The 25,265-nt window shown below is 54.8% G+C and overlaps 4 protein-coding genes across 4 annotated transcripts; 3 read left to right on the top strand and 1 right to left on the bottom strand.

Moving 5' to 3' along the window:
* Window positions 1–19: 19 nt before the first annotated feature.
* LCAT (lecithin-cholesterol acyltransferase) lies at window positions 20–3,003 on the top strand. The gene is made up of 6 exons (XM_007940282.2): window positions 20–170; window positions 879–1,035; window positions 1,114–1,229; window positions 1,300–1,395; window positions 1,480–1,704; window positions 2,429–3,003. Exons 1-6 carry the CDS (start codon window positions 20–22, stop codon window positions 3,001–3,003), a joined length of 1,320 nt encoding a protein of 439 aa, XP_007938473.1.
* A 468-nt stretch (window positions 3,004–3,471) lies between these two features.
* PSMB10 (proteasome 20S subunit beta 10) lies at window positions 3,472–6,526 on the top strand. The gene is made up of 9 exons (XM_007940274.2): window positions 3,472–3,484; window positions 4,189–4,243; window positions 4,468–4,555; window positions 4,639–4,736; window positions 4,848–4,988; window positions 5,233–5,348; window positions 5,468–5,526; window positions 6,144–6,295; window positions 6,415–6,526. Exons 1-9 carry the CDS (start codon window positions 3,472–3,474, stop codon window positions 6,524–6,526), a joined length of 834 nt encoding a protein of 277 aa, XP_007938465.2.
* A 1,852-nt stretch (window positions 6,527–8,378) lies between these two features.
* Window positions 8,379–10,301, top strand: CTRL (chymotrypsin like). Its single transcript, XM_007940273.2, has 7 exons — window positions 8,379–8,439; window positions 9,049–9,152; window positions 9,243–9,322; window positions 9,407–9,488; window positions 9,653–9,833; window positions 9,928–10,061; window positions 10,140–10,301. The coding sequence occupies exons 1-7, from the start codon at window positions 8,388–8,390 to the stop codon at window positions 10,299–10,301; spliced, it is 795 nt and encodes a 264-aa protein (XP_007938464.1). The 5' UTR covers window positions 8,379–8,387.
* Window positions 10,302–12,375: 2,074 nt separating this feature from the next.
* Window positions 12,376–24,880, bottom strand: PSKH1 (protein serine kinase H1). The gene is made up of 2 exons (XM_007940272.1): window positions 23,924–24,880; window positions 12,376–12,693 (listed from the first exon to the last, which is right to left on the bottom strand). The coding sequence occupies exons 1-2, from the start codon at window positions 24,878–24,880 to the stop codon at window positions 12,376–12,378; spliced, it is 1,275 nt and encodes a 424-aa protein (XP_007938463.1).
* Window positions 24,881–25,265: the final 385 nt, after the last annotated feature.

Genomic DNA, 25,265 nt, shown 5'->3' with positions numbered 1-25,265 from the left:
AACAGGCACTAGGGCTGGAATGGGGCTGCCTGGCTCCCCACAGCAGTGGGGGCTGCTGTTGGGGCTGCTGCTCCCCCCTGCTGCCCCCTTCTGGCTCCTCAATGTGCTCTTCCCCCCGCACACCACGCCCAAGGCTGAGCTCAGTAACCACACACGGCCCGTCATCCTCGGTAAGCCCCCGCCAGGCCCCTGACGCACCAGGCCAGACCTTGGGGAGCCTGGACCCCAGCCCCCAGTGGCAGGCCCAGCCAGGGCCCTTCCGCCATGAGCCCTGATAGCTGCCTTGGTGTTCCAAGGGGCCAAAGGCTTATCCTACAGGGAACTTGCTCCCTTCCCCCCACCAACCTGTTCTATGTGCTGAAACCTCTGTCCTAGGGATTGGGTGTGTGGGGGGGGGTGCGCCTGAGAGCTTGACCAGAGCATTAGCAGCTGTGTTCAGCTGCAGCCACAGCAGACCTTGAGACCAGCCCCACCACTCCCTCCTTGGCCCCCACTCAATCAAGAACAAGATGCCCAGTCCACAGTAGGAGAGGCCCATTTAGCCCAGACCCCTACCCCAGGCCCAGCCCCCACTCCCCATACCTATTTGTTCTCACCTTGGACTTTGACAATGATGAGAGCCAGGCTGGATGTTTGCTTTTTGGAGGTAGGGGTCAGTGGCCTTGGCCCCTGAGCCTTCTGTGCTCGAGGGGAGCCCAGGCTTTGGGCTACTGGGGGGACAGGAGGAAGTGTCATCACAAAGAGAATCAGTGTCCTAAGTGGGAATCGAGGGCAGGGGAGACCAAGGTGTGGGGCTGGTGTCTGCAGTGTCTAGGGGTGAGACTGGGAGGGAGTCACGGGGGATCCAAGGGGTCCAGAGTGAGGGCCCGTGCCCGCAGTGCCTGGCTGCCTGGGGAATCAGCTAGAAGCTAAGCTGGACAAACCAGACGTGGTGAACTGGATGTGCTACCGCAAGACAGAGGACTTCTTCACCATATGGCTGGACCTTAATATGTTCCTGCCTCTTGGGGTAGACTGCTGGATCGATAACACCAGGTGGGTGCCATCCCCTTTACCCCAGTCTCCATGCCCTGCCCTTGGCTACTGGCCTGCTGAATGTCCCACTGCCCCCAGGGTTATCTATAACCGCAGCTCTGGGCAGGTGTCCAATGCCCCTGGTGTACAGATCCGTGTACCTGGCTTTGGCAAGACCTACTCTGTTGAGTACCTGGACAACAACAAGCTGGCAGGTAGGTGTATTGGGATAAAGGGCATGGGCTCCAGGAGCCAGAGCCCCCAATGCTGCTGATGCCCCCACAGGTTACATGCATACACTGGTGCAAAATCTGGTCAACAACGGCTATGTTCGGGATGAGACTGTGCGGGCTGCCCCCTACGACTGGCGGCTGGAACCCAGTGAGTATCTCTATGAGTAATGGGCTCGGGTGGGGGCAGGTGGCCCCTGACCCTGACAGCCCTGTCCCCACCCACCACTTGCAGGCCAGCAGGGAGATTATTACCGGAAACTCACTGGGCTGATTGAAGAGATGCATGAGGCCTATGGGAAACCCATCTTCCTCATTGGGCACAGCCTTGGCTGTCTGCACCTGCTGTACTTCTTGTTGCAGCAGCCCCAGTCCTGGAAGGACCGATTCATCGATGGATTCATCTCTCTCGGGGCCCCATGGGGTGGCTCCATTAAGCCCATGTTGGTCTTGGCTTCAGGTGAGAGGTCTCTTCTGTTTACCTACATCCTGACCACGGACCTGCCCTCAGTCCAGCCTCTGCTTCATGCTATCCCAGGCTGACCTCTGAAAGTGTTGCCTCCTTCCCTGGGGCCCCAACATGGGTCACCAAGACCAATGAGCCTGGCCTGAACCACTAGGATGGCGCCTGCCAGATTGACAGGGATGACAAAGGGGAAACAAGGCCAGAGAAAATAACCCCCAGCAACCTGACTCATAACCCAAGGTTTGGTCCCTATAACCCCAGGCTATAGGAACCCCCCTGCCTTCCCCGAGGAGTGGCACTGCTACATATTGGGCACAACCAGACTCACCTTCCTCCTAGAAGCTCTGGTGGGGGAAACAGATACACATAATAAAATTCATACTGATAAATGCCAAACTGGATCTCATTGCCACCTTCCCAGACACAACACTTTGGCCCTATGCAGCATAAGCCCCAGAGTCCAACAGACATTTGCCTGAGAGAGAAGAGCTAGCACCACCACCCCACCAGTCACAACCCCCATCCAGAGAGGAGCCGTTGGGACTTCTTACTTAGTAAGCACACACTGAGCACCTACTGATTGTGTGCTCTGGTCTAGAGGCAATGTCTGTATTGGACAGTGATAACATTCAGCACCGTGCTAAGCCTAGGCTGGGACAAGGTATGGCCTGGAGGTGGCCCAGCCTGGCTTCCCACCTACCTTGCTGCATATCTACAGGTGACAACCAGGGCATCCCAATTATGTCCAGCATCAAGCTAAAGGAGGAGCAGCGAATGACAACGACCTCTCCGTGGATGTTTCCCTCCCGCACAGCATGGCCTGAGGACCACATATTCATTTCCACGCCCAGCTTCAACTACACGGGCCGTGACTTCCACCGCTTCTTTACAGACGTGCACTTTGAGGAAGGCTGGTACATGTGGCTACAGTCACGTGATCTGCTGGCAGGGCTCCCAGCCCCTGGGGTGGAAGTCTATTGTCTGTATGGCGTGGGCCTGCCCACGCCCCATACCTACATCTATGACCATGACTTCCCCTACACGGACCCTGTGGCTGCACTTTATGAGGACGGTGATGACACAGTGGCCACACGCAGTACTGAGCTCTGTGGCCGCTGGAAGGGCCACCAGCCACAACCTGTGCACCTTCTGCCCCTGCACGGGACACAGCACCTCAATATGGTCTTCAGCAACCAGACACTGGAGCACATCAATGCAATCCTGCAGGGTGCCTACCGCCAAGGCTCCCCTGCACCCCCAGCTGCCAGCCCAGGGCCCCTGTCCCCTGAATAAACCTTTGCTGCTCTAAGCCCAGAAGTGTATGTTGTAAGTTAGGGGTAGGCACTAGGGTCCACACACCAAGATTCACTCATCACTGAAGATCAGACCGTCTCTCCCAGCACCCAAGAGTTGGTAAGGACCCTCCTCTAGACAGGGACTTTTGAGCACCTGCTGTGTGGGTGACAGACACACAGTTTAGAGTCTGGTCAGAGGAGTGACACCTATTAATCAGATTAGTTTACTAGTGGAGCTAAATTCTGTGAGAAGGGGAACAAGAGCAGCAAGAACTTGACTGAGTCTTGAGGGTCAGGTAAGACTTCCCACAGGAGCTGGTGCTCATACTGAGCTCAGAGGGATGAGAAGGTCAACTTGGGCACTCAAGATGTGGGCTTAATCAACCTAAGGGCAGAGTGTACCTGCCAAAGGATTTTAACCAGGGAAAGGGTGTGGCCTGTGTGGAAAAGTGTAGGGAGGCGGCCAATGCAGAACCCAGGTGAGAGTGGCAAGGAGGAAGATGTGGACATAAAATGGATCGTTTGGGACGTGAGGTGGTAAAGCTTGGCAGTCGGTATAGCCCTGCATGCTTCCAGGCCATCAGGTGGACACATACATGCCCTGGGAGGACCAGCATCCAACATGGCTCAGGGTTGAGCCTCAGGACTGAGGTCCCTAGGAAAAGGCAGGCACCAAAGGAGAGCAGGAGTTGGGAAGGGTGGCAAAGGACTAATGATGTCAACCACACATGATGCTGTCAGAGGCCAGTTCTAATGCCATAGATCTGGCCAATGGGCTCAGTTTTAGACCTTTAGGAATGAAGATTAGAGTTAGGATTAGGATAAGCAGACCTGGGGGCTCATACTGGAAGACAGGAGGGGAGATGAACACAGGCCCAGCTGCTGTTCAGCGACCCGAGGGGCAGGGATTTACCCCTCTGTATGCTCAGACCCCTCTGTATGCTCAGAAGACCCAGGAAGTACAGGCGTCGCCTCCATTCCCAAACTGCCTCGAACGAAAGGAAGGTGAAAGTTTAGAGAAGGGCCGGGCGAGAGGCTTCCGTAAAGGTGAAGGCGAAAGCGAAAGTAGGAAGCATCTAACGTGGCATCCTAGGCCGAGGCCGGTCTCGCTCCCACCGCCGCTCGCCCGGTTCACTTGACCAACTTGTCTGACCCCTCGACTTACTGTCCCTGGACCGCTCAGTCTGCCCAGAGATGCTGAAGCCTCAAGGGGGATTCTCCTTTGAAAACTGCCAGAGGTATGTGCGAGAAGGGACTGGTCTAGCGCCACCGAGCCCCGCCATGAGGGCTTCGGAGCGTGGTGGGTCCCAAGGCTTTTTTTCCGGTGGTAGTGGTGGTGAGGAAACGTGGTCCATACGACTCGGGTTCTTAGATTTACCCTAGAAAGAGGAAATCCAGGACGGTGTTGGGGGTTGGGGGATCCCGGAAGAACCGTAACTTGGGCCAAAACCTCTCTCTCCAGAAACGCATGCTTGGAACGCGTCCTCCCGGAGCTCCGGGCCCCTCATGCACGCAAGACCGGGACTACCATCGCAGGCCTTGTTTTCCGGGTAAGAGAAGGGCTGGCGAGAGCCCAGAGGAGCGGCTGGAGGACCCAACGGGCACTGACACAACAGCACTTCAACATTTTCAGGACGGGGTCATCCTGGGCGCGGATACGCGGGCCACTAACGACTCGGTCGTGGCAGACAAGAACTGCGAGAAGATCCACTTCATCGCCCCCAAAATCTAGTAAGGACCCTCCCAGCCCCGTCCTCCCACTCAAGAACCGCCCTCTCGTCTCCACGCCCCGTCCCCTGCATATCCTAGCCCCGCCCACAGCGACCCTCCTTTCGTCCTCAGCTGCTGTGGGGCTGGCGTAGCTGCAGACACCGAGATGACCACACGAATGGCGGCATCCAACATGGAGCTACACGCGCTGTCAACTGGCCGCGAGCCCCGCGTGGCCACGGTCACCCGTGTTCTGCGCCAGATGCTCTTCCGGTGCTGGGGGCGGAGCTAAGACGACCCGGGGGCGGGACTGTCGCGGGGAAGGCGGGGCTAAGAGAAAGAGACAAGTGAGAGGGTGGGTGACGGGAGACCGGAAGGGGCTGGCTTAAGAACAGTACAACAGGAAGGAGCTGTGTCAGTCCTGGAGCGCCTGGCCACCGGAAGGGTAGGGGCTAGGACGGAGGGGCGGGATCTGGGTCGCGACGCATGCGGATGACGACGCCCACTCCGCGGCCAGGTACCGCGGTCACGTGGGCGCGTCATTGATCGTGGGGGGTGTGGACGTGAAAGGACCTCAGCTCTATTCGGTGCATCCTCATGGCTCTTACAGTCGCCTACCTTTCGCGGCCCTGGGTGAGCGCTTCCGTTCCTTCCCCATAATCCCCACTCCTGCATCCTGGCCTCACGTTTGCACTTGACAAGTCCCAGACGGGGAGGTCGCGGCTGACCTCAGATACTTCTCTTGCCTGCAGGCTCTGGCCAGGACGCGGCCATGGCGATGCTGGAGGACCGGTTCCACCCGAACATGACGGTGAGCGACCCCTGTCCCCCCCACCTAGGTAGTCACTGGTGGGAAGTGCATCTGGGAGCTGGCGGAGTCCAGAGGGACCTGGCCTAGTCTGAAGGTCAGGGAAGGCTTCTCGGTGAAGGTGTCTTGAGTGGAGACTGAGGCGCGAGCGCGGAGAGGGTGATGGAGGGGAAAGTGCAGTTCGGACAGAAGACCGCCCAGTGCGAGAGGCTGCACAGACTCGAGGAATCAAAGCTAAGGGAGGACCATTTGATTGTAACAGAGGGAGCAAGGAACGGCCAGTGGGGACCTGTACTTAGGTTTAGAGCGTGGATTTTGTTTGGGGTGGGAAGATGATTGCTGCGAAATTGGTGGCTAAGGTTTATGGGCTGGGACCAAGAACAGCGAGTGGTTCTAGGCTGGTGGTAGCAGAACAGCAGGTGTAGAGAATGGGCAAATATGCAATGAGAGATGGCAGTGAGTAAAAAGGAACCTGAGAGGAGAAATGCAGGGAAGAGGTGGGAGAGAGGAGATTGGATACACTGAATGGTAAATAGTCAAGGAATTACCAAAGTCCTCAAGCTGTGGCCAGAGGGTGACCCCAAAAGGGCACATCAGGCCTCACACGCTCATCACCACAGCTGGAAGATGCACAGCGGCTGCTAGTGGAAGCCATCACCGCCGGGATCCTTGGTGACCTGGGCTCTGGGGGCAGCGTGGATGCATGTGTGATCACCACATCTGGTGCCAAGCTGCTGCAGACACTGAGCTCACCCACAGAGCCCATAAAGAGGTGGGAGCAGGGTGGTGGGGAACACGGGAGGATGGGGTGGGAATAGCAGGGAAGCCAGGTGGCTGCAAGGAGAGGATATGATGGACCCATGTTGAAAGGCCAGCCCCACCTCCTTCCAGACACAGCCAGTACCACTTTGTGCCTGGGACCACACCTGTCCTGACCAAAACAGTGAGGCCGCTGACCCTGGAGCTGGTGGAGGAAATTGTGCAGGCCATGGAGATGGAGTGAAGTAAGCTGAGGCTTAAGGCTTGAAACAAGGAATAAACTCAGAAAATGCAAACACCTAAACAGAGAGCTATATTGTTCTTGGGTGGTGGGAGGCAGTAGAGCCTTGTGGCCAGGGTGCACGTGGAGCAGCCACTCCTTTCAGCACCTAGTCTAAAGGGGCCCTTCCCATCTTGTGTGCCCACCACTCCAGGAGCCCAATCTTGGCAAGCACTTCAGATTCAAGGTAGAAAGCTCACGTTGCCTTCTCCACAACTTCCTTCTGACTCTCGACATCCCCTGTCACTCCTCTGCCTTGCTGCTGCCCTCTTGTCCACTGGGAACTATTGTAAACTCCAAAAGGCCCCATGTATGGTCATCACCTAGAGGCTTTGCCCAGTTTCTCACTGGCCCAGAACAAGTGAGTCCACACCCCTCAGAGAGGCCCTCCATGGACTCTACTGTTAAAGTGACGACAGAGGGGCTGCTCCCTGGCTCCAAGAGTGAGTTCTCTGAGTGCTCCTGCCCTTACCTATCACATTCCTCAGATCACCAGGCACACCTGAGCCCCTTACAAGAAGCTGATCTTCAGTCTGCACATGCTGGGCTATGAGGAGCAAGAGGACTGACTTGACTTCTCTAGAATGGCTAAGGGTTGATGGGCCACAGGGCTCACATGGGCAAAAACTTCATTTATTCAACAAAGCTTTTACTGAGCACCCACTGAGTGCCAGGTCCAAATGCCATATGCTAGCAGGAGCACCCTGCCCTTGGAAAGATGGCTAAGCTCTGGGACTTAGGAATGGTTAGGAGAGCTAGTCCAACCTCTGGGGAGAGCTGGACATTCCTGGGCCCCTGCTTATGCCTCCTCCCCCCAACACTTTATGAAACATTTTAAACATGAACAGAAAAATTTAAAGAAGTGTACACCGATAGTCATGTATCTACTGTAAATTTTACACAGTATTTTGTTCTATTTATCACATCTGTTCATCCATCTCTATTGTCATCTTATTTTTTTGGCTGATGTGTTCTGAATCAATCAAAGCCCTCACGCTCCTGGAGAGGGGCCGGACAACTCACCCATTGCAACTTCCCACACAGGAGTGTCTTCTCTTGCTCAAGCTCAGCCTGGACCTCAATAACAGATAGGCTTTAGAAGCTAGGGGCTTGCTCACTGGAGCTCCAAGCTGTCACAGGTCTGATGGCTGCTCTTTCAGCTGCAACTTCAGTGAATCTGCCCATCACTGAGGGTGTCACACCTAGCCCTTCTATATGCCAGGCCCCTCGCAAGCATCATCCCATCATTACGAGTATGGATTTGCGCGTCCAACAGATTAAACTCTGGGCCAAACCCCACCATGTGCTGGTGGGAGTAATAATTTGCAGCGAGATTTCTTAGGACTGGCAACCAGAACCTCCGTCCTGGCTACATGGCCCTGGCCTTCCACAGTAAAGATGGACACTCCCTCCACCAGTCAGGAACATGCCTAGATACTGAACAGCTTTCAGCTTTCTCTGAGTGCCTGGGGCCCCTAATGGTCCTAGGAGACCTCTTCCTGAGCCCAGTGCATGAGGTTGCCACTAAGACCTAATTCAGCCATCTGCTCTTGGTACCTAGTAATCAACACTTGGTATGTAAAGTGGTGCCGGGAGCCAATCAGAGGTTAGGCCTTGGGGGGTGTGGGCGAGAGCCTCACACCTGGGTTCCGTCTGATAAGTGCAGGCCTCCTGGGGTGCCTGATTTGGGAGACCTTGACCTAAAGAGACCCTTCTGACTGTAACATGGGAAGGAGTTGAGCCCACACACCTGGCCTAGCCTCAGGCCAAGGACAAGGAGTCTCATAAATAGCCAGGCCCAGGTCTTGACCTCACACCTGCCACAATGCTGCTGCTCAGACTGACCCTCAGCCTGGTCTTCCTAGGCATCTCCTGGGGTAAGTGGGTCTGACTAGCCCCCACTGAGCAGGGGCAACCAGGTCCCAACACAGACCCAGGAAATAGCCAGGATGGCTGGGAGGAAGCAGATGGGCAGAGTAGGCAGGAAAATTCCAGGCAAAGGAAAAAGGAGGTGCCAGGGCAGGGAGGCAGGCACAGGCCTGCAGGGCTGGGAGGGAGCAAGGGATAGACTGCCACGTGGGTCAGGCCTGGGGACCTGGGTGCTAGGGAAGGTTAAGGAAGCTGTTGTGGAGGTTCAATGTGGTGTAGGAAGCGTCCTTGGGCTACAGGAATACAGATTGTTGAGACCTGGAGGGGGCAGGGAGGCCAAAATGGAGACTATCCCAGAGGTTTGGGAGAAATGTGGCCTGGGTGGAAGGACAGAGGTGGAGCTGGACGCAGTGGAGCGGGCTGGAGAGATGTGAGAGGGCAGGACTTGGGGGCTGGTTGGATGGCAATAACCAAGGCAACTGTGGGGCTTCAAGGTGAGAAGAGGCAACGAAGAACCCTCTTCATTTTGGCCCCTCTGGGGTGCAGATCCTGGGAGCACCCTGGGGTGGGGGTGGGCTGAGGCATGGGAAGCTGGTCCTCATCAACCCAATGGCTAGGCTGTGGTGTTCCCGCCATCAAGCCAGCACTGAGCTTCAGCCAGAGGATTGTCAACGGGGAGAACGCAGTGCCTGGCTCCTGGCCCTGGCAGGTGTCTTTGCAGGTATTAGGTGTTCTGGGGGTGAGGCAGGGTCCTGGGGGCTTCATGCCTAGGCACAGCCTAAGCCCGCCCACCTCTGACCCTTGACTCCAGGACAGCAGCGGCTTCCACTTCTGCGGTGGGTCCCTCATCAGCCAGTCGTGGGTGGTCACTGCTGCCCATTGCAACGTCAGGTAAGCACTTTCATTCCACCTGCCCTGCCCCACTTCCCCTCCACACCCTTCGCTCCAGTTGCCTGAGCCCTACTCTCTCTGTAGCCCTGGCCGCCATTTTGTCGTACTGGGAGAATATGACCGATCATCCAACGCTGAGCCCATACAGGTTCTGTCTATCTCTCGGGTGAGTATACTAGGTGACAGAGGTGGGAAGGGAGGTGGGTGGTGCAGGTGGGTGGGCTTTAGGAACCAGGAATTTAGGCATGCCCTGTCCTAGCCCCCTCAGTACTTACCAACCCTGGGTACCTGTGCCGCTTCTGCCCTACATGGTCCCTTTCTGGCCCACAGGCCATCACACACCCTAGCTGGAACCCCAGCACCATGAACAACGACCTGACACTCCTGAAGCTTGCCTCACCAGCCCAGTACACCACACGCATCTCACCAGTTTGCTTGGCTACCCCAACGGAGGTGTTGCCTGCAGGCCTCACGTGTGTCACCACTGGCTGGGGCCGCATCAGTGGTGTGGGTAGGAATGAGGGCCAAAGAGCTGGGTGGGAGGATTAGGGTGGGGACAGGAGGCCATCCTGGGCTAGCCTGACCACCCCCCTCCTGACCCACAGGCAATGTGACACCAGCACGTCTACAGCAGGTGGCTCTGCCCCTGGTCACTGTGAGTCAGTGCCAGCAGTACTGGGGCTCACGTATCACTGATGCCATGATCTGTGCGGGTGGTTCTGGTTCATCCTCGTGCCAGGTAAGCACTGGCCTCCCATCCTCCACGCAGTCCCATGGGACCCTCTCACACTGACCTTCCCCCTTCTCTTCCTCACAGGGTGACTCTGGAGGCCCCCTTGTCTGCCAAAAGGGGAATGCCTGGGTGCTCATTGGCATTGTCTCCTGGGGCACCTCTGACTGCAATGTGCGCACACCTGCCATGTACACACGGGTTAGCAAGTTCAGCACGTGGATCAACCAGGTCATAGCCTACAACTGAGTCCCCCACAAGCCCCCCGCCTCTCTCAATCCAATAAAGACTCCAGGCTCCTTTCTGTGTATTCCTGCCTTCCTGGCTCGGGGAAGGAGAGGCCCTTGGGGGGTAGCGATGGGGTCCCAGTCCCCACTTGGACTTTCTCTTCTGGCACAGCAGGTACTAAGGAGTCAGAATCTTCCTAGGGTGGCCATGCCCACTCTAGTGCCTCCACCCCTTGTCCTACAGCAAGGAGCCAGGACTCGTGGAACCAAGGGGCAACCTTCCCTGAGGAAGGCAGCCTGTTTACTGAATACAGAGGCTACATTTACAGAATGAGTACACACAATAAATAAGTGCACGTTCTCCATCCATGGTCTATGGCATGAAGGCCCAGGTGGGGGACCTATCGAAGGCCCAAGTCTCCAGATGCCTCTGTCCTACCCTCAGGACCAGGCCTAACTTGGCCCAAGAGGGAATAAACTGCCAGGGCTTCAGGTCCCCAGAGGCACCTTGGCGGGGGGCAGACATAGGGTTCAGGCTTTCCACTGCCTCCCGCCCTGAGGCACTGGTGGACAGAGGGAGGGGTTATGTAAGGCATCGAGTGGTTGATCTCTGGTTTGGTTTCCCACTGGAGGGGGCACACACAGAAAAGGAGAGTCTAGCCCAAGGCTGCCCACCGGCAGGAGCTGAGAAGGGGCCAAACCCTACCTGCTGGCAGGGGCCCTGACCCTTCCCACCCCCCAGAAGCAGCTGTGAGGGAAGAGGGTATGGGGATAGTTCTGGCTCAGACCTCTGGAAAAGCAGCCACCCAGCCCCACTTACGACCTGCAGGGGCCACCTCAGGCTGAGGCTCAGTGGGACCCAGACTGGAAGGTTAATGCTGTGAAAGGAAATGGGGACAGATTTGTGCAGGCAAGGCCAGCTGTGAGAAGGTCAGTGCCCCTAGGCACTCAGGGTCCAGAGGCAAGTCACACAGTATGGCTAAGTTCCAGGGAGAGCTGCACAGAAGCTCAGAAAAAAGGGTGGACCAAGCAGCCCAGGGACCCTCACCCATGCAGCAGCTCTTCCCTTCCTCCTTCCCCTTGCAGGACAATGGGTGTCCAAGGTGGTCACTCCCAGGCTGCCCATACCCATTCCAACACTAGATGGCGCCTTCATGCAGCTACTGAGGAAGGTACAGCAAGCAGGCTGACAGTGAAATCCAGATGAGGGTTCCCCTAGAAGCCCCTACCCTCTGCCTTAGCCCAGGTGCCCCTACCCCCATGTAGCAGCAGTGGGGCTCCCTTTAACCCTCCACAGTTGGGAAGGAGACACCTGGGGAAGACAACAGGTATGCAAGGGGGAGAGGGAGGTGACAATGGGCTCTGCAAAGGCACTGAAAACGGTGGGCTGGAGAGGAGCAGAAATCCTCTCATCATCAGAAAGGACTAAGTCTGGGGCAAGCCTACCACCAGCCACCAGTATGGTCACACAGTCCCAAAAGGCCAAGGCCCATGCCATGGCCTACCACCAGAGCCCCTCGCCAGTCCCAGGGCCAGGAGGGTGCCTGGAGGCCCTATGAAGTCAGGCAGATCTTGCCTGGGAGGCAGGGTGTTGTTTAAACCTAGCCAGGCCTCCCACTGGCGCATAATCTGGATGATCAGGATGCCACAAAATGAAGGGGGCCAGGGAGGAAGGCCCTGTGGAAGGAGGGTTGATCCAGAAGTAACTGTCCCAAAGAGTCCTGGGGCTACAGACACCCTCTCCCCAGAACTCCATACCCCTTTGATCTGGGGACAGCCAAGGAATGAGAGAGTGGGAAGCCCAGGTCTTTCCCCAACTTGTAATCAGGGCATTTGCCCATGAAAAGGGGAATCGGTGCCAGGCCTGGTTCCCAGTTCAAGGACACACAGTCCCCCCAGGCCACCTCTACTCTGTATTCTCAGGCCCAGGCACAAGATGAAGACAGAGGCCGCTGAATGCACAGACAGGGGGCTGGGGTCACTTTCCACCTACCCCTGGCCATAAAGACCCATCCAGAGAGGTTGTCAGGCCCAGACAGCACAGCAGTGCCGGGACCAGGCCGGGAAAATCCATGTCTGCACCACAGCCCAGTGGCTCAGCCATTGTACTGCTGCTGGTAGCGTAAGTTTAGCTCCCGCAGCTCACGCTCCCGCACCCGGCGTGACTTGTTAGAGCGCGTAGAGCGGCTGGAACGCGTGGACTGGGCAGATTTGGTGCTCTGACAGCGTGAGGAGGCACGTTTGAGGAGGTTCTGGGAGATAGAGCGGTGCAGGTTCTTCATGGATGACGAGGCTGCCATGCTCACTACCCACGGGTGCCTCAGGGCCTGCAGTGCAGTCATACGGGCGCCAGGGTCCACAGTCAGCAGGCGATCAATGAAGTCTTTGGCCAGGTTGGAGACGCTGGGCCAGGGCTAGAGGTCAAGGGCAAGCATCAGAAAGAGGGCAGTCAACACTGCCTCCCCATCCCAATGAAGCCACCACCACAGTACTCAGACTGGCCAGCATCCCTGCACTCACCCCCAACAGAGAGGTACTACCTCACTCCTCCCGTGTAGAACATTCTTGGTCCCCCTCTCCCACCCAAAAGTGACCTAGGCTGCAGGACAGGGGCTGCTGTCTGGGTGATAAGGAGTCTACCTCTCTGACAGGAAGAAAAAGACCCATCTCATTTCCCAGAGAGCAAGCTTCTAGGATGTCCTGGACCCTAAGCCTGGCTCAGGAACGTGGCCTCTGCCAAGGCCCCCACTCAAGCATTATTCCCAGGACCACCCTAACTCAGGGGAATTTAAAGAGAGTGACCCAAACCCTCCCACCATGTTTTGACTTAAGTTTCGATTCCTGAATGCCCACAGCAGGCCACTTAGAGAGGAACTTCCTAGTTCTTGAAGAAAGGGTTTGCCATCAACTGATGAGGTGGTGGCAGGGGTTGGCATTGGCACTGTACTATCTGCATCAGCCTCAGCCTCCCAGCCACGAGGAGAAAAGCAAATCATTCAAGGGAATGAGATTTCTCAGCTGAGAAGGTAGGGGCTTCTGGGGCCAGGCACGATCTTTCCTGCAAAGCCCTCTCCAGCCTGTATGACTTCTCTAAGCCACACAGGGGCGCCCTAACAGTGCACTACACCAGCCTCATTCTATACATTCTACCCCCAGGGAGGAACTGCACAAAGCCTGCCCAATGGCATGTGCCCAGGGCCGCCTCATCTCAACTACACAGAGTCCATCAGGTCCATCTGGGCCTCAGCTTGCGTGGCTTATCTTTGCTTACGTTCTTACGGTCTCAAGGTAAAGGATGCTTCCTCAGACTCCCTCTTAGCAACCAGAGTGTACAATTAGTCCAGGTGTAACCTCAGGACCGTAATTTGAAGTTTATTGTCCCCGAGAGACTGTGCTGAGCTGGATGGGCCCCGTGCCTGCCACAGCACTAGGCACACAGAGACTTAGCAGATAAAGGTTCAGTGAGTAAACAAACCATAACCCAAGGCTGCCTCCCGGGGGGTGCCCTCTCTTGGAGCTGCTTCCAGGCCACAGGGCTCAGCCAGCATGGCCCAGAGCCTTTGGGCCCACAAGCCCCTCTGCTGGAGGAGGGCACTCACAGCCCTCCTCTGACCTGTGCCTCCAGGGAGAGCTCTGGCAAGGGCTCTAGTGTTCCCTGAGGGTGGGCAGCTCAGACTCTCCTTGAGCTTGCTGCATATGGCTCAGCTAGGATGCCAGGGATACTGTTACTTTCCTGCTGAGTAGGGTCAACCTGCTCTGCCCATGTTACCCTTCACCTTGGGGGACACCTGGCAGGAGGCTTGGGAAAATCGCTAAGAGCTCACATTTGGGGAAGCCAGCATGCCCATGGTAACAGATATTACAGTGCTGGCTCCCCTGACCTCCAACAGGGGTGGGGCAGGGAAAGCCTATCAGGACTCCTAAGGAAGGGGTGGGCTTATTTGCAGGTACCATCCTCAAGCTGTACTAGAAGAAAGTGACAGGGAAAACACTTTTCCAAACAGCTACCTTATACCCATGGGCCAGCACACAGAAGTGCTGGAGAGTCATTGGCCCTTACGAAGAAAGCAGCCACAGGGGCCCCTGAACATGTTGCAGTACAAGAATTGTGAGGAGAACTAAGGAGTGACAGCCACTCCACCACCACACACATGCACACCAGCCTGGTCCGTATTCCTTGAGAGCCTGTATAGTTCAGGGCTTGGTATCCATGCCACCATGCAGAGTGACTGGACCAGAAAGCTGCCACCACAGCTTTTGGCTCACAACTCTAGAAAGCTCCATGGCTTGCTGTTGTCACCAAAACAAAAGGAGCCACTGAGGGGGGCCAGCCAGTGCAGATCCTAGACGCTCACTCCCATGCACATCACTCACTTGAGATTCAGAAGGAACCAGGCCCAGCTGGGGCCGTAATGGACAAAGCAAACCTAGAGCTGAACAGTTTGGGTACTGAGCACACTCACGCTATCCTGCCTGGCTTTCCATGATCACTAAGAAAAGGCAAGATCACCAGGGAACACACTGCAGCTCAGCTTAGCCTGTTGGTAGCACAAGTCAGGGTTGGCAGCCTAGGCTAGTGCAAACAGGGTGGGGACCAAGATTTGGCCCCCGCCTCTTGGTGCAGTCAAGACACAAAAGGGGAATCCTCTCTGCAGAGAACAGAGTAAATGGTGATGAAGCTAGGAGCCTGAACACAATGGATCAGAGATTCCCCCACTCACATCCACATCTGCCAAACCAAGGCCACCCACAGTGCCAAGCCAGCAGCACCCCTGGAGAGGTGCAGTCTTGAATGGGCCTCTCACAAGGCCCACCCTGTGGGCTTAAGCATCTCCATCTCCAGAATGGCACAGGCTCACACCAGACATCGACCCCTGCTGCTCACTGAACGGCCAGGTGGTTAGTGCCAAAGTGAGCCAGATGGATCTGCCCCTCCCGCTCCCCCAGACTCTCTGCCTCTCCAATTACCGTGGACATGTGGCGTGTGCAGAATGCTGATGGACTCATTTGTCTGAGGACCAGCCCAGCCCTCACAGGCAGCCCCAGCTCTCCTTATCCTTGAAGAGCAGCTAGGCTGTTGTTGATTGTGACCCAAGCCATCCTAGCCTGAGAATCAGGCTATCCCAATGGCACTCAACCTGGTGAACTGGAAAGCATGCAGAGGGAGATGTGGTAGGAAGGTGGTACGACCTGAAAGGTCCTCATCCAGCCCACTAACAGAAGGGCAAGGACTTAGGTTGACCCCCAGAATGGTGGCCCCTGGAACTCTGCCGAGGCTTCCAAGAGAAAGCTTCCTGCATTCACCCAGGGCCATGCTTCGCACCTCAAGTCCAGTTCAGTACCTCCTAGGAAAGTATTCCATATCTGCAGACCCACCCACCTGCATCTCCAACATGCTTGGGCCCCTGGAGCCACATGAGTGCATTTATCAGCCTATGGCTAGTGAGTGGGAAGCATTCTGGGCGTGAAAAAAACACTCTTCAGTTCCTCCCCTCTGACAGTGCTGGCTCTAGTTGAAGGACAGACCTCTTGCCTCAGTGTACTTGGGACCAGACCAGGGACACACGTGGGCCTCAGGTACCATTTGGTCAGTCTCCCAGAGGCTTCCATCTGCTTCTGGGCTAACATGAGCACAAGGTTCCACAAAAGACAAAAAGACAAGATGTCAGCCCATGGCTTGCCTCCACACAATCAGGTCTCCCAGTGCTAATATTTCAAGGGCCCAGCAAGAACATTACCCAAGCCACTACCAGTAACCTCGCCTTAAACCCAGGGGCTAAGGAGGCAAAGAACAGAGCCAGCTCCTGGAAGCTTCCAGTAGCAAACCCAGCTCCCAGGGCTTGCCTCAGACCCTGTGGAGGGCCTGATGACTCCCCCATGAGGCCAGGAGAGAAGGGGCTAGAGTCTCTTCTAGGTGGCAGTCTGAGTGACAGATTAACGTGCCAGATAATAAAACCAGAGACCTGTACTCTAGTTCTACCTGTGATGTCACCAACCTGTGACCTTCCAGAAGCCACAGCCTCCTCACTTTGAACATGAAGAGGCTGAAGGCCCTGAGTTCTGAATCCCTTCCTAAAAGTTTCTAAAAGCCATGGATTCTAAGATGCCTCTCTTTCTTCCTCATGTGGCTGCATGAGACGAACAGAATACCACGTAGGACATAAGGCCACTCTCCCTCTTGAGTTCTATGGTCTTTATCCAGCCCATGACGACTGTGGGCAAGGTGCCCTGGCAGAGAAGTGGCCCCACCAAAGAGATGCTGGGGAAGAAAGGGAGGAAAGAAACCTGAGCTTTGCCACCGTGACTCACTTCTTCCCCCAGCTTTGTCTCAAGATGTATTTTCAGACCCATACTCCCATCCTCAAAAGCCTCCTTCCGGCACTTACGTGGGCCTGAATGAAAGCAGAGAAAAGGGCATGGAGGAAATTCTGGGAAATGGAGCTTCAGGTTTACTTAGGAGAGCACAACTATTAGTATGACAAGAAGAGTACCACACTTTGACGCTGCCCACGAGGAAAAGTTTAAAAAAAAAAAAAGAAAAAAACTCAGCAGAACTAGACTCTGTAGTGGGGCGAGCATCCCCTCCTCTGGTCAAGACACTCACCATCCAGGTGCCCGGGCTTCCAGACCAGAAAATCCACCACCCTGGGACCTGGCAGGGGGAGGGTGGGGGACAGGCAGCAGAAAAGAGAAGGCCGTAGGGGGTGAGAGCCTGGAGGGAAAAAAAAGAAGGAAGAGAACAGAGTTTAAAAAGAGGCAGAAAAATGAAGATAAAAATAAAATGAGAAAAAGGTGTGACAACTTGAAGGTTAGTAAAGCTGCATTCTGAAACTCAAACGAATAATAAAATGAAAGCTTGCACCCCCACCTGTGCCTGGCCAAGGTCCACAGAGTGAAGAAGAGGGACAGGAGGGAGACAGGGCCACTCAGACTCAAGAAGGGTGCTTCTTGCGCGATTTGGAATCAGGAGGACGTCAACAGCTTGTACCAGAAACCAAGTAATGTCTGCTTTTAACAAAGCCCTGGATGTAGGAGCCTGTAGCAAAGTGGTCTCTCTTCTTTCTCCCCTCATGGGTTCTGCTGTGGTCAGGCAGTCTGCAGGGCCCAACCTGGTTTTTCAAAAGAAAAAAAACCAACAACTTCCTTCCATTCTAATTTCTGAGGGAGTTTGTAGCCTCAAGGACTATTAGCATCTTACACACAACTGTGGCCTCTGTCCCTCAAAGTCTGTGTCCCTGGAATCCTGAGCAGACTCAGCTCAGGGAAGCTACTTGGTTAACATGGATGACAGAGTGACAGAAGAGATGAAGGTGACGTGGGCTTCTGCTCCAAGCCAGCAGGGCCGCGCTGGGGTGGAGCACAGTTCTGGGCACCATTCTTCCACAGGGAGACAGACAGACAGTGTGACTTCATATCATGGGAAAACCGACTGGACAGGCACAGTTGGTGAGGGATGGTTGGACAAGGTCATTTTCAACCATCCTGTCCAACTGCAAGTCTGCTTCCAGCTCAGAAGCAGGAGGTGATGTTATGTGGGAAACCATCAGCAGATCTAAAGAGGTCAATGTGGGTGAGACCGTAGCCCCGGCAGCTCTCAGAGGGACAAGAGAGACTTAAAGTGGCAGAGTCCATGAAAGGGCAGTGAAAGCCTGCTCTGAACACAATCTGTGATGCACCCCCTTTGTTCAAGAGAGTTCAGCAGATGGCCTGGGGGTGGGACACAGCAATGATGAAAGGCAGCTCTGACCATGGTTAACAAGGTATCGTAGGTGGTCAGAGCAAAGCGCTTTTGCAGGAATGACTAAATGCAGCAATGTGGCTGGACAGGCACCTGTTTCTGTCACACCAGAGGAGGGTACTGCTACCCGGGAAGTGCATAACCTGGGAGCACTGGCAGAGGGATGCCCAGAGGACAGGCCTCCTGGGAGCCAGGTGGCTGCCCAGAAGTGGCACATCAGGGGGCTGCTCCTCACCACTTAGAACCTGCCTTCTGCTGCCACATGGCCTCCCAAAAAAAGACTCCTGAGCACTGTCCAGGGAATCACCCTGCCTTCTTCCAAGAGGTATCCAACTACAGTGACCAATGAGAGCCCACTTCCCATACCCAGTGGACCAAACTAGTCACCTCTCCGTAACCTGTCAGAGGCTCTCAGCCTAAGGGTTTCTGCATTTTGTGTGTGTGTGTGATTTGGGTGAAAATGTGCAGAGCAAATTCACTTTCCATACAACAGTTCACATATACTTTGTCCATGGCATTGACTACAATTTATCCCAAATGCAACAGCTCCCCTCCTACTTCCTCCCGATAGTTACCTCTTCCCTGTGTCCATCCCTCCATGCACTCCTGCCCCCTGAGCTGTCTCCCTGTGCATAGACAGCCCTTCTTTCTCCCATGATTGTTCTCTCCAAGGAGTGTATCTACCTCAGGTAAATGTTCTACTCATATGCCTGTCTTTTGTTTGGCTGGAAGCCACAGGTGTGGGTTCAATTCTAGACCTGAAGGGCAGCTAAGGGCTGTAGTCTCAGTGGTTCCACCAGGCTCTATGAGACCAGCAAACCTGGTCCCCCTTTCGACCACCCCCCACCAATGATTTTGAGTTTTGTTCCACATTGTTCTCCCTCTCTATACAGGATCTCCTACACAGATCCCCCTCCAAGTGGTTGACAGTGGTAGCCGGACACCAGCTAGCTCTTCTGGTCTCATAGTTGTACAGGCTGTGGATCACATGGTGTACCAGTCGCCAGGACTAATCGTTTCCATGCATCTTTGTTTTCTTTATTCTTCTTTGCTCTGGATGAGGAAGAGACCCATCGTTGCATCTAGATGGCTGCTTGCAAGCTTTTAAGATCCCAGTCGCTACTTGCCAAAGTAAGAGGTGGAACAATGTTTTGTGTAGTATGTTATACCAATTGAGCTTGATGTCCCCTGCAACTATGGTCCCAAGCCCACAGGTTCAACTACTCGGTCACTCTGGGTAGCTGGCTGTGACCAAGAAGTGACTACAACCTTGTCCCTTGTCAGCTCTACTATACACCTGGGAATTCTTAAAGATCATACAAATACACTTATAGGACCACTGCTTGCCAAACCTATACATGGTCTTGGGTACACTCCACTGGTAATGACTCACGTTCCTTGTTACTCACTTAGAAACAGCACCCCCAGCCCTCCTGAGGCCTCCAAAAAAGCTCACTCTCCCCAGGTGGCTCTCCTGATCACAAAGGCCCTCTTCACACCTGACTGACGCCCATCTCCCCATCACTTCCAATGTGACCCCAGCGTGGCCCTTTCCATTCCAGTGCTTTTAGTCCTCGAGCAAAATTCCGATTTCTCCCCTCGTCAGGGCCTGTTACAGGCTCCTCCCTCTCAGGACTACCTCATCTTCCTAGATTCCTGCATTTGCCTCTAAGAAGTAATGTGCACATCTACCCCGGGGGCCTTCAAACCGCTTTCTTGCCTGTGTCCCCATGCAAGTCTAGCCAGCAGCTTGCTAAATCTATCACCAGCAGGTCCCTACTGTCTGGAAGCCAGCCGCTACAAGAGAGCACTCCCAGTTGGCCTGGGCCTCCGTCTGCCAGCAATCGCTTTTGGGTCCCCTTCCAACAGGCACCAACCACCACTGATGCCTCCCTCAGGAAAAGCCAGACAAAACCTTCCCCACAGTCAACACATGTAAATAGTCTAGTTTAACCCAACAAATATCTGCTGTGCACCAAGTCTCGGACCCAACCACAAAGAGCTTATACAGCTATGCACACACTGTCCTCAAGGATCTTCCAGGCCAGGGAAGAAGGATGGGCCACAGAGAGTAGACCGAGAAAGCACTGAAACAATTCGACTACATGCTGAGGCCTGTGTGTGGAGGAGAGCAGACTAGAAGAAGGGCCGAGAACTCTCGACACCAAAATGGCCTAGATCCAAATCTCAGACCTGTCACCTTCTAGCTGGGAGATCATGGACAAGTTCCTTAACCTTACTAGCCTGTTTCTACCTCTGTAACTGGGGGTTACACCTACCTGGAAGGGTTGCTAGGGGACTAGAGATGCTGGGTGCACAGCAACAACCTGGCACTCAGTAAGCACTGGTCGACAGCAGTGGTTGGCATTGTTGTGGAGAAAGAAACCTTTGAACTGGACCTTTTAGAGCTGGTAAAATTTCTGAAAGCAACACTGGGAGCAAAAGCTTACTGAACAGTGAAGAGAGCAGATGCCTATGTGGTACAGGGGCTGGGGCAGGGCCTGGGGCCTGGGCTGTGGACTGAGGGGCAGGGTGCTAAAGGAGGATCAAGCTAGTGTGCTTCCCTCACACTGGGCCCACTCAGGGATGTGGTTCTCTCTGGACCACGAGGGCAGCCTGGCACACTCACCCTCTCTTCCTCAAGTGCAGCTCACCCAATACGCTGTGTAGCCCACTCTCCTGAACCCCTGCTTTTCCTAAACACTCCAGGTGGCCAGGCATCCCCACCCCAAACTGGGATTATTCCAACAGCCCCCAGGAGTCTTCCTCTTGCTAATCTCCTCCAATACTTGCTACAGCATACCTTCACTATCGAGAACCCAGAGGGCTCCCTCCCAACTGACACAACTCCCCAAGCAGTCCCCAGCACTACACAACTCCCACCAAGGAGAACCAGGCCTGTCCCCAGTCTCTTCAACCTCTGTCCCTTTACTTCCCACAGCAATAAACAACCTCTTATATATTTTGGAGCATAGGCAACAAGATCTCCTTCTCTGAGCCACCCTATTCTCAAAACCCACACTCATCTATAGCCATACCACCCTGAACGTGCCTGATCTTGTCATAAACCACCCTCTGCAGGAAGCCCTCAACTCTAGTTCACAGAAAAACCGTTGACCCTGACAGGGGGCTGCACGGACAGAGCCCTCGGGGAACAAGCACACTGCACAGGGCTTGGTGTACACAAGATACCACCATGAGGGAAAAGAGGAAGGGGAACAGACAGTACCCCTAGAAAGTCACCCAGTGTTATGGGACTTACTTTCTGGTAAGGAAGTACACCCTTCCAAACCCTGCTGAGCACAAAGGGGGAAGTCGCTCATATGTACAAGGAGCTGAGACCACCACCCTCTTACCAGGGCATGCTCTCAGACAGGTTTTCTGGCAGGGTCTCCTTGCTCACTCAGATGACCTTCACAAGAACAAACGACCATCACACGGTGTAAGGCAGATGGCTGGAGGGTGGGATAGGGCTCAGCCCTAAGGAGCGAGGCTAGCCCAGCAGCCCAGCCAGCCTGAGTCCTGCAGCCTATGCTCTAGACTGCCCAAGCCCATAGCTCGACACCAGGTTCCTGCCAATGAAGGGGTCCAGTCTGTGGCATTCCCTCTTTCCAGTTCTCTCTCCCCAGGCAATCTCTTGCTCTGTGGCCATGAGGAACAGGTCCCTGTATTTTCCCCAGATATATTTGGGGATGGGCAGGATCAGCAACCGAAGAGAAAGACGTATGCCTGGTCCCTGGCTCAGAGCGCCATATCTACTGATGAGGGCCCCTCACTCAGGAAACACCCCAAACAATGCCCTCCCAACCCAGAACCATCTTCACAGGGTGGGGGAATCTGCTCCCACGGTCAGTCAAGCTCCTTTAACAGCCAAGTGCTCCCAGGGCCAGCCAGCAATTTGACTGTGATGCTTTCAGCTCCAGGTAAAGAGGAGTAGGTGCTGAAATCTAGGTGGTCCTCCCTTCCCCCCAGACTCATGCCCTGTGATTCTAGCAGGGTGGGAAGAAGGCTCCTGGGACCCAGTCTTTTGACCAGAGAGGAGTGGGAAGCCTGAATCCATTCCTCACTCCATTTGTCATTCTCCCTGCCTCAGATAATCAATAGCCAGTTAGCAAGACTCTACAGGCACCAATTACACAAACTGCCAGATCAACAACTGCCAGAATGAGAAACTCTTGGGCAAACCTACAGACTCCTGGAAAGTCTTCCGTCTGTGAGTGCCTCTAAGGAAACCTGCCCTCCAACCAGCTGTATCCTCAGTACCCCGGCACCACACAGAGCTCCAAGGGCTGGGCTCCCAGAGCACAGCAAGCCAGGCAGAGCCTTGGCACAAGTGCCTCTGTGAGGTGGATTCTGGGTCTTCTGACCTGCAATCAGATCCGGCCCAGACTGTGAGCAGGACAATGTCCTCCATGACTACTCCCACCACAGCCTGGGCTTCCCAGTCAGTCAATATTTATTTCTGTTGAATCCATTTGGAGTGAGGAAGAAAACGTGAGGAACTTGAGGAGAGCTAGAGAATGCCCTGCCCCCACCTTCATCTGCAGCCAGGCACCACATCTCTACCATTGCCGGTGCACCAGGAGTTTAGGAAGCTAAAAAGGATGGACAACCAGAGTTCCTTTCCTGCAGAAGCACTGCCAAGCCAATGCTTGGCTGCCTCCAATATGCGCTGGGGCTGACATGCCCTGGCTAAGCTTTCCCCACTTCAGCATCACAAGAAAAGCTGGTAGAGGAGCCTTTTGGTTGGGAACCATGCATCTTTCCAGTCTCTGAAGGTGGCAGGAGGAGGAAAGAAAACCTGCATTTCTAACAAACACCCAGGTAATGTGAATGCTACTGTCCTGCAGACCTCACTTGGAAGAGCAAGGGTTTAGGCAAGTGTCATAAAAATGGGTTGTGATCAGAGCTTGGGAAAAAGTGAGCCAGTTGTGCCTAAAGGGTAAAGGCTCCAAATCTCCCAGGGCCCTAAAGGTGATGGCTCCCCTGTCCCACCCCAACCAGCCAAGAGCCCAGACAGTCCCGGTAAGTCTCTTTTAAGTTAGCTTGTCCCTAGTCCCTTTTGTCCCCATCCTCCAGCCAGGACCTTCATTCCAGGCCCTATTGCCCAAGACAAATATGGGAGACATGGTTCCGACTAGCCCCAGGATACCATCCTCTCAACCTTAGGCACTCACAGATTGATCTTCAAATTTCAGTTGCAGCTACAACCTCATATGGTTCTCCAGAGCCTACGTAAGAACAACTGAACTCCCAGGTGTCCCTACTAGATTCTCTGACTTTAGCTATAGACGAACTTGACACTCAGGCCCCTGCCCCAAGCCAGCTTCCTGCTTTCTCAGACCTGTGCCTTAGCAGATGCCATTCCCCTTCTTACAGTTGGACAGCTCTCAGCCATCCTCCAAAGCTCAAGTCTCACTTTCTCCAAGGCTCTGATCACACAGCCCATTTTTATGACACTTGCCTAAACCCTTGCTCCTCCAAGTGAGGTTTGCAGGACAGTGGCATCCACATCACCTAGGTGTTTGTTAAAGAAGCAGAATCTCAGGCCCCAGTCAGCCCTAGTGACTCGGAAGCTGCATTTTAACACAATCCCCACGTGATCTGAGAAGCACAGGCCTCTACTATTCCTGACATACAGCCCCGTCATCTCATCACTTTCCTATACAGAGGTTGAGGATAGACACGATTAGAACAGGACCCAGCATCACCTCAGCCAGCACTCACTTCACAGCCAGATGCCCTCCCCAGAAACAGATGGTATCTCTGCTAGGACATTCTTATATCACCTACCTGGCCCTCCAGCATGGTCCATAGAGCATGTCCCTTTGACTGAGAACTGTGGGATACATCCCCCACCTAGGAGCCTCCCCTACATTTCCAGGACTGGGGCAGGACAGACTCACCTCCCCCGAGTAACTGTACTTGCCCCTGAGGATCTGCCGGTACAGCCGGGTGCGGTTGTCATCCTCAAATGGCATCGTGCCACTAAGCAGGATGTAGGCAATGACGCCCAGTGCCCACATGTCTACTGAGTTGGTGTAGGGCTTACGGACTAGGACCTCAGGAGCAATATACTCCGGTGTGCCGCAGGTAGTCTTCATCAGGCAGTCATCACCCTTCTTGCGGGCACTGGCCAGGCCAAAGTCAGTGATAATGATCTTGGAGTCTGTGCCCGGGTGATAGTAGAGCAGATTCTCAGGCTTGAGGTCTCGGTGTGTGATGCCCAGTGCATGCAGATACCGGACGCCATCTAGCACCATCTGCAGTACCCGTGTGGCATCACGCTCAGTGAAGGAACCCTTGGCAATGATGCGGTCAAAGAGCTCGCCACCAGTGGCCAGCTCCATCACCATGTACACACGCTCCTGTGTCTCAAACACCTCCACCAACTGGATGATGTTAGCATGACGCACCCGCCGCAGTACACGCAGCTCTGACTCACATACCTCCCGCCCTTCCCGGTACTTGGTTTCAATCATCTTGATGGCGTATGGCTGCCGGGTTGCCCGATGCTCCACGCGTACCACCCGACTGAAGCTGCCTCGGCCAATTAAGGCCTTGATGTCATACTTGGCCGTTACACGCGGGTCAAACTTGGCCCTGTACTTGGCCACTTTAGGCCTACGTGGTAGTTCTGAGGAAGGCTCTGTGTGGCCGGCAGTGGGGGCACCAGGACAGGGGTGTGCATGCTGACTGGCTGCCGGGGACCCAGCTTTGAGAGGGCCAACACTGTCCACCTCTGTGATGAAGTGCTTGTACACATCACTCTTGGTGCCACTGAAGGGTTCCACCTTCTTGACCAGATCCAACTGAATATCCTTGGGCGGCTCAGGAAGGACTTTGCTTGTCCCACAGCCCATCACGGACAGAGGGGCATCCTCTCCAGCAAAGTGGCAGGACCTGCTCTGCAGGCAGTGCCCCGTCTATACCTACACAGTCAGAAGAGAGGGCAAGTCAGCAGAGCCAGAACACCTCTGAGGGGACACCAGCCACCCACCTCCCCCTCTGCCCTCTATATACCAGAAGCCTATTGGTATGTACCATATGCCCGCCCCTGCTGCCCTCAGAGACTCCAAAGGTCTGATCTCAGCCCTCCTTCCTTATCCTGGTGTCCTCATGGCCTCAGGCAGGACTGTGTGGATGGTTTCCAAATCACTGTGTACAGCCTTTTCTGCCTCAGACACTCCCTGCTCCTTACCTTGTCCTGAGCTATACCATGCCTCTATCAATGGTGAAACTCTATTT

Source organism: Orycteropus afer, unplaced genomic scaffold (genome assembly GCF_000298275.1).
Source record: "Orycteropus afer afer isolate SDZICR_OR568_19922 unplaced genomic scaffold, OryAfe1.0 scaffold00067, whole genome shotgun sequence".
Classification (NCBI taxonomy): domain Eukaryota; kingdom Metazoa; phylum Chordata; class Mammalia; order Tubulidentata; family Orycteropodidae; genus Orycteropus; species Orycteropus afer.
The sequence above is the reverse complement of the archived record's forward strand: the minus strand, read 5'-3'. Positions and strand labels throughout refer to the sequence as shown.

Excerpts from the sequence above, each read along its gene's own strand:
- LCAT (XM_007940282.2), top strand. The coding sequence starts at position 20 with ATGGGGCTGCCTGGCTCCCCACAGCAGTGGGGGCTGCTGTTGGGGCTG. Across the intron at positions 171-878 it reads CACACGGCCCGTCATCCTCG|TGCCTGGCTGCCTGGGGAAT; the intron begins GTAAGCCCCCGC and ends CCGTGCCCGCAG. Across the intron at positions 1,705-2,428 it reads CATGTTGGTCTTGGCTTCAG|GTGACAACCAGGGCATCCCA; the intron begins GTGAGAGGTCTC and ends GCATATCTACAG.
- PSMB10 (XM_007940274.2), top strand. Across the intron at positions 4,556-4,638 it reads TCGCAGGCCTTGTTTTCCGG|GACGGGGTCATCCTGGGCGC; the intron begins GTAAGAGAAGGG and ends CAACATTTTCAG. Across the intron at positions 4,989-5,232 it reads CTGCGCCAGATGCTCTTCCG|GTACCGCGGTCACGTGGGCG; the intron begins GTGCTGGGGGCG and ends CTCCGCGGCCAG.
- CTRL (XM_007940273.2), top strand. The coding sequence starts at position 8,388 with ATGCTGCTGCTCAGACTGACCCTCAGCCTGGTCTTCCTAGGCATCTCC. Across the intron at positions 9,153-9,242 it reads CCTGGCAGGTGTCTTTGCAG|GACAGCAGCGGCTTCCACTT; the intron begins GTATTAGGTGTT and ends CCTTGACTCCAG. Across the intron at positions 10,062-10,139 it reads CTGGTTCATCCTCGTGCCAG|GGTGACTCTGGAGGCCCCCT; the intron begins GTAAGCACTGGC and ends TCTTCCTCACAG.
- PSKH1 (XM_007940272.1), bottom strand. The coding sequence starts at position 24,880 with ATGGGCTGTGGGACAAGCAAAGTCCTTCCTGAGCCGCCCAAGGATATT. Across the intron at positions 12,694-23,923 it reads AGTACAGTTACTCGGGGGAG|CCCTGGCCCAGCGTCTCCAA; the intron begins GTGAGTCTGTCC and ends CTTGACCTCTAG.